The 6,626-nt window shown below is 37.1% G+C and overlaps 1 protein-coding gene across 2 annotated transcripts; it reads left to right on the top strand.

Moving 5' to 3' along the window:
• Positions 1 to 2,436: 2,436 nt before the first annotated feature.
• LOC107483411 (probable protein phosphatase 2C 42) lies at positions 2,437 to 6,415 on the top strand. Of its 2 annotated transcripts, XM_016104027.3 has the most exons (5): positions 2,437 to 3,079; positions 3,436 to 3,806; positions 4,779 to 4,794; positions 4,951 to 5,015; positions 5,868 to 6,415. In XM_016104027.3, exons 1-5 carry the CDS (start codon positions 2,791 to 2,793, stop codon positions 6,078 to 6,080), a joined length of 954 nt encoding a protein of 317 aa, XP_015959513.1. In that variant the 5' UTR covers positions 2,437 to 2,790; the 3' UTR covers positions 6,081 to 6,415. The 2 variants fall into 2 exon arrangements, with proteins under 2 accessions (XP_015959513.1, XP_015959511.1); XM_016104025.2 differs by having other exon boundaries at positions 4,779 to 5,015.
• The last annotated feature ends 211 nt before the right edge of the window (positions 6,416 to 6,626 follow it).

Genomic DNA, 6,626 nt, shown 5'->3' with positions numbered 1-6,626 from the left:
TAATGTATAATGTACATATTTTTTATAAATTTAGTAAATTTTTTTAATTTTTAATCTAATTTTATTCTTCATAAAAGAAACATCAATATTGATAGATTCAATTAGTTATTATTTATGAATATAGCCAATGCAAATGAAGAAAAAAACTTCAATTAACTAATTAAATATGTCTTATTTTCTTTTTAAAATAGAAAAAATTAGAAATGATATTACATTGTCTATTTTTTTAAAATAAAATCAAACCAGATTTTCTAATTTTAATATTAAAAATATCATAGATTAAATTATTCAGACAGACATTTTTTTTGACTAAAATAAACTAAACAAAAAAAAACAAAACAAATAAAATAAAAAATTGCTTAAATAGAGGGACAGTCTCGTTTAAAACTACTCTTAAACTCCTCCCAAAGTGAAGGAAGCTCCACATGAGAAAGTTGTAACTTCATCGCCATCTTTGCCATAATGTCTGCCACCGTGTTTGCATCTCTCATAATCAAACGAAAGTCAACACGCCAATTCTAATGCATTATATCTCTTATTTTGAGCACCAATGGATCAATAAACCTAAAACCATCTTGGTGATTAGTAAAAAGATTAAACGCTTCCACACAATCCGTCTCACAAATAACATCTCGTTGACCTACATCCCAAGCTAAGAGATATCCTCTCCAAATAGCAAACAATTCTCCTTGAAGAATACTATTACTCTTAATCATTCCCAAACATCCCCTTTGTCAACTCCCATTACAATCTCTAATAACACAAGCAAAACCAACACTATCACCCGAACCAAGATAACTAGCATCACAATTAATCTTGAAAGTACCAATGGATGGGGGATTCTAAAAACCATTTAGAGTAGAGGGAAGAGACATACGTTGCAATTCAAAAATATTCCTAAGCTTCTTTTTTGAAGTTAATGCCAGATAAATCACTTTTTTCGGAGGCCAAATTTTATGAGGATTAAAGATGTCATTATTCCTTACTCGCCATATCCACCAAAGTCCCGAAAAGAATTTGAACGGATGCTCTCTACTATGATACAAGAACCAGTTTTTCAAATCCAAAGGATAACAAGAAATATCCAACTTGTGCCAAACAAGCTGAGCTTTTGGACAATCCCGAATATAATGTAAAACCGATTCCTGGCTAGAAAGACATCTTGAGCACCTATCCGATGACAACATCCCTCTTCTAAAGTGAAAACTTGCAGTAGGAAGAGCCTCCTTAAGACACAACCAAGCCAAAACTTGTACTTTTTCGGAACAAGTTGGCGCCAAAACTAAAGCCAATTCTCCCGCTCTCCCAACTAAACAGCTGCTTACACAACCACAAGTAACCATTGCGTGAGTCATAGACTTTGACAGCAGACCCAAACCAATACTAACCCACTTCCGGACATGCTTGCACATCTGGATTGTAAGAGAGAGTATTACCTTTCAGATTTTGAGATAAAGGAGAATAAAAAGTATCTAAATGTCATCTACCAACCGGCCAAATATCCTGTATTCGGAGATTCGAATAAGAAATGTGAACATAATCCATTTCATTAGAGAACCGTCCTTCTCTCCTCCAGTTAGAAAACCAAAAATTCTGGTTCAAATCTCAATACACCAAGCAAACCCATCCTTCAACACTTCCCAAGCCTTGCAAAGACTCCTCCAAATGGGAGAGTTCTTATTTTTAGAACAACTAAAACAGTCATATAGAGATGATCAGTATTTGGCATCCAACAATTGGACCCATAATTTGTTTGGCTGCTGAAAAAAAGTCCAAACTAGCTTCTCAAAAAGAACAATATTCACAAAATAAGGATCTTTAATCCCCAAACCTTAATATTTTTTTGGAGTAACGAGTATCTTCCAACTAACAAGATTCAATTCTCTTCCATCAACTTGTCATTTTCAAAGAAAATTTTTCGTCATAAACTCCAATTTACTAATGATTCTTTTGGGAAAAATAGAGGCTGGCATCTAGTACGTGGAAATAGCGACTGCAACAGAATTAACCAAACAAAATCTACCAGCCTGATTGAGTAAACTCCCTTTTCACCTTATTAGTCTATTTTGAATCTTATGTAAGATACCATTAAAAGCTGAATGGATCACCCTAAAATGGTTAAGGATAACTCTAAAATACTTGTCTAAGTCCTGAACAAATCTAATAGAAGATATTCCAGTGAAAATCTAAAAAAAAAAGAGATAGAGGCTAAGAAAGCTATTTCTCAAGAAAAATTACTCATATGAAATTAATATAATATTTGTATATAAGAATAATAATTACCATATAAATAAACAAGTATTATGTGAAAAGGTTCAATAAAAATTTGTAGACACTATCTAATGACATTTGAGTAGCCAACATTTTTTAATTGTACAATTTTTTTTCTTAAATTATAAACGAAGGAAAAAAAAGGATAAAAAAGAAAATCAAAATTGAAAAGAAGGAAGGAGGCAAGAAAACAGAAGTGGTTCCCCACAGCATCCCCTTCCCAACAAGAGAAGCAAGAAGCCCGTTCCTGTTACTGTTCCTCTACCACCGAACACACCCGCTTCTTCTCTTTGTAACCTGCGCCTCCTGCCTTATCGTGCGCACACTTTCTTCGATAACATTCACCCACAAAGGCAGCCCCCTTTCTCTCTCATCTCTCTCTCTTCTCTCTCCCTCTCTACAACATCATCGCCATCAACCTTTCCCCATTGGAACCATAAGGTCCCTTTTTTCCGGTGTTGTTAGGGGTTTAGGGTTGGGGGAAGAAGCACTAGGGTTAGGGTTTCTGAGAGATGTTGTATGATGAATCTTCTTTCTCTATGTTGGAAGCCGTTCGGCCACGGCGGCGGTGATGCTGTCTCTTCCGCCGCCGGAAGGGAAGGCAAGGACGGCCTTCTCTGGTTCCGCGATGTCGGAAGGTACGGCTCCGGCGAATTCTCGATGGCCGTTGTCCAGGCTAACCAGGTCCTCGAGGATCAGAGCCAGATCGAGTCCGGTCCCCTCGGAACCTTCGTCGGCGTCTACGACGGCCACGGTGGCCCCGACGCCTCCCGCTATGTCTGCGATAACTTGTTCCGCAACTTTCAAGGTTCCCAAATTTTAGAGTTCTTCTCAATTATGAGTTCGCTTTGCTATTACTTATGACTTATGAATGATCTTTCAATCGATTCGCTTTTCGTGATTGTTTGAAAAAGTTGTTCCTTTTTTCGTTTTTCACGTGAATCACTGATGAAGTGTGTGTGAACTGTGAAGTAGTTGCTCTGTCTCTATCAATAACTTCTCTTTTGGCTTGTGAATTGATTTTGGATGTGATTTGAACTAAATTTTTTATTAGACTTTCAGTCTCTATTTTTTGGTTTCTCGTTCATGGTTTATTTATTTATTTGGTGAAGGGGCACTTCTTATTGAGCTGTATTAGGCTTTCTGTTTGTTGTTTGTGTGCAGCTGCGTCAGCTGAGTCACAGGGGGTTGTGACGGCCGAGACTATTCAAACTGCGTTCCGGAGAACTGAGGAAGGGTTCACTGCTCTTGTTTCTGATCTGTGGAGTACTCGGCCTCAAGTTGCCACTACCGGGACATGCTGTCTGGTTGGAGTGATCTTCCAGCAGACGCTATTCGTGGCGAATCTAGGAGATTCCCGTGTTGTGTTGGGTAAGAAAGTTGGCAACACTGGTGGGGTCGCAGCGATTCAGCTATCTGCTGAACACAATGCAAATCTTGAGGCTGTTAGGCAGGAGCTTAAAGAATTGCATCCTGATGATCCCCAAATTGTTGTCCTTAAACATGGAGTGTGGAGAGTAAAAGGCATTATTCAGGTAATTTACACGCTTCTTTCTTCCTCTGGAAAAGTTAATCATGTTAAACCAGCATCTTCATGAATGTGATCAAACATTTATTACTTGAATTCTCCAGTGTCTGTTCTGTTGAGGTGCTGTGATCTATGTGAAAATTGTGTATTGAGTTTTGATGTTAGGGAAAACAGTGCCTTCACTGCCTTGTGTGTCCCATGCCTTATTTTATCCGATATTCTCATCCTCACTATGTTCTGGTGTGTCTTGCCACAGTTCTGCCAGAATGCTTGTAAAAGTAAACTGGGAATGTTAAACATTGTTCTTATTGGTTAGTGCACAAAAAACTACTCTTATTCTACTAAATTCTGGACTTAACTTCTTATCATATTAACTTAGGCCTTGTGGCATACTGTTACATATAATAGAAGGAAGAGACTCACTTGGGAAGTTTACTTAGTTAAGCTTGATGTTTGGTTCTATCACATATATTAGAATTTAGAAGCAAGAAACTCACTTAGGAAGTATAGTTAGTTATTCTTGGTGTTTGATTCTAAGGTTATTGAACAATCCCATTATAGAAGCAAGACAAACTTGGGAAGTATATTTAGTGAAGCTTTGATGAACAAATTCTAAGTTTATTGAACAATACCGTGGCAAGGAACAAGACTAAATGCATCAGGAATTTGTTCGTGAAGCTAACAGGGGACAATGGTCCAAACTCCCAAAATTGGTCTGAAATATTTGATTTAAGATAAATCAATTTTTATATAATATATTAATTATTTTTTTTCACAGCTAATTTGAACACATTTTTTTTCCAGATGTATTTCATTGTTTTATTCAATTAATCAAGTCTGTATTTGCTGGTTAGTCACTGGGTCCAGTTTTGCTGCTAACTCTTGCAACCATTATCCTTTTTTTTCTCTTTTGTTAGTATTACTTTTCACACTGGAATAATGACAACATTGTATCACACTTCCATGATGTTTGGTGCAGGTTTCTAGATCTATAGGTGACGTATATATGAAACATGCGCAGTTTAACCGGGAACCAATTAATCCCAAATTCAGACTTCCTGAACCAATGAACATGCCTATCTTGTCTGCTAATCCAACTATTATTTCTCATCCTCTCCAACCAAATGATTCCTTCCTTATATTTGCATCAGATGGTTTATGGGAGCACCTGAGTAATGAAAGAGCAGTGGATATTGTTCACAGCAATCCACGTGTGGTAAGGATCCCCCCTCTTTCTCCTTTCTTTCACTAATATCTGTATGGGAATCATTGTGTTGTTGCTCTCTGCATTTTTCTGGCTACAAATTGCTTTAGTTTAATAATTTAAGTTTCAATTCATACAACAGGTTATCTGAGTGTAACCCCCCATTTTCTTGCAATACTATTGTGAATGGAGTAGTTTCTGTTGCCTTCTGTCATAGGTTTGACAAGTCACACATATTTACTGTTCAGTCGACCCCCCTATCTCAACTGCTAGCCTTGTGCTTGAAGCTTTATTCATTTAGTTTAAAGTTTTGAGTCTCCTTAATCCTCATCACTTCCTATTCCCGTTTATATATTCTTTCTTGGCAATATTCAAAATGCAATTCCAAGATGAGTGCAAGGATTCTTTTCTGGCAAATATTGAGCGGAAAAGATTGTCATTCTGTATGCCTGCAAATTTAGTCCACCCTACGTTACAGGGCTTCTTAGTTGTTAAATTACTTAAATATTCGTATAACATAATTTCCATGATTATGTATCTTTCTATTTATTGACTTTTAACAACCTAACCCACCACAATAGCTTGACCTGTAGATGATGCAACATTAACTTCTCTTTTGCTCTCATGATCTTAACTCAATAAAGGGGAAACCACTTAGACATTTGCTTTTTCTTTATTGCTACCTCTTACTTTATTGGTATGCTGCAGAAGACTTTATAGGTTAAACTAAGTTTTTGAGTTGCCATATCATGATATGGCTTTGCATTTTAGTTTTTGAGATTTTATTAATCAGCTGTTATGTGATTTTATGTCTACCTATACGTTGGCATAATAGTTGATGAGAAAGCTCGTATATGGGTGCAGGGTAGTGCGAAGAGGCTAGTGAAGGCTGCACTACAGGAAGCAGCAAGAAAACGAGAAATGAGATATTCAGACCTGAGGAAGATAGACAAGAAGGTTCGGCGCCATTTTCACGATGATATAACTGTTATTGTTTTATTCTTAAACCACGACCTTATCTCCAGAGGCACCCTTCTCCACCCTCCACTATCCATTCGCAGCGCCCTCGATCACTGACTCACTCTCCCTAGTTTCTACCAATGTAAACATGCTCTTCTTTTCTCCTTTTTCCCCCTTTCTTTTTGGACGGCTTGTAAACATGCATGGCTTTGTCTGCTTTGTCTTTGTGTTATACGGGGGGTGTTATGTTGTGTTCTGGCAACTGTTCCAGTGGATAAGATTGGGTTCTATCACTGGCAGTGTTGCTAGAATATACCATTCACTCTGCTATGGCACCTATTGAGAATGCTGAGAGACAAAACAACTAATTCGTGAGGCTCCTACTTATCATAACACTTGTTATTAGAAAAATTTATCCATTAATTAAAATATTAGAAGAAAAATTTCATCAAGCCATTTTGATTTAGCAATAGCCCCCACTCTCTGGACTCAATCCTTTACACACACTTATCAGTCTGAGTTTCGTATATTATACAAGAAGTTTACGTGTGCCGTTGTTTATGATTGCTGAATTCATCATCTTTAAAGTTAGAATTGCGACAATTACGTTTGGTGACCACAGCGACCCCATCTGAGGATTGATTTTATCGTTTAGACTTTAGA

This window comes from Arachis duranensis, chromosome 4, assembly GCF_000817695.3.
Source record: "Arachis duranensis cultivar V14167 chromosome 4, aradu.V14167.gnm2.J7QH, whole genome shotgun sequence".
Taxonomy (NCBI): Eukaryota; Viridiplantae; Streptophyta; class Magnoliopsida; order Fabales; family Fabaceae; genus Arachis; species Arachis duranensis.
Note: the sequence above shows the minus strand (reverse complement) of the source record. Positions and strands in the feature narration are given on the sequence as shown.

What these genes read in the sequence shown, in the direction of transcription:
- LOC107483411 (XM_016104025.2), top strand. Translation starts at nt 2,791, where the DNA reads ATGATGAATCTTCTTTCTCTATGTTGGAAGCCGTTCGGCCACGGCGGC. An exon ending in CTTGTTCCGCAACTTTCAAG is followed by an intron (nt 3,080 to 3,435) that starts GTTCCCAAATTT and finishes GTTTGTGTGCAG; the next exon opens with CTGCGTCAGCTGAGTCACAG. An exon ending in TTCACAGCAATCCACGTGTG is followed by an intron (nt 5,016 to 5,867) that starts GTAAGGATCCCC and finishes ATATGGGTGCAG; the next exon opens with GGTAGTGCGAAGAGGCTAGT.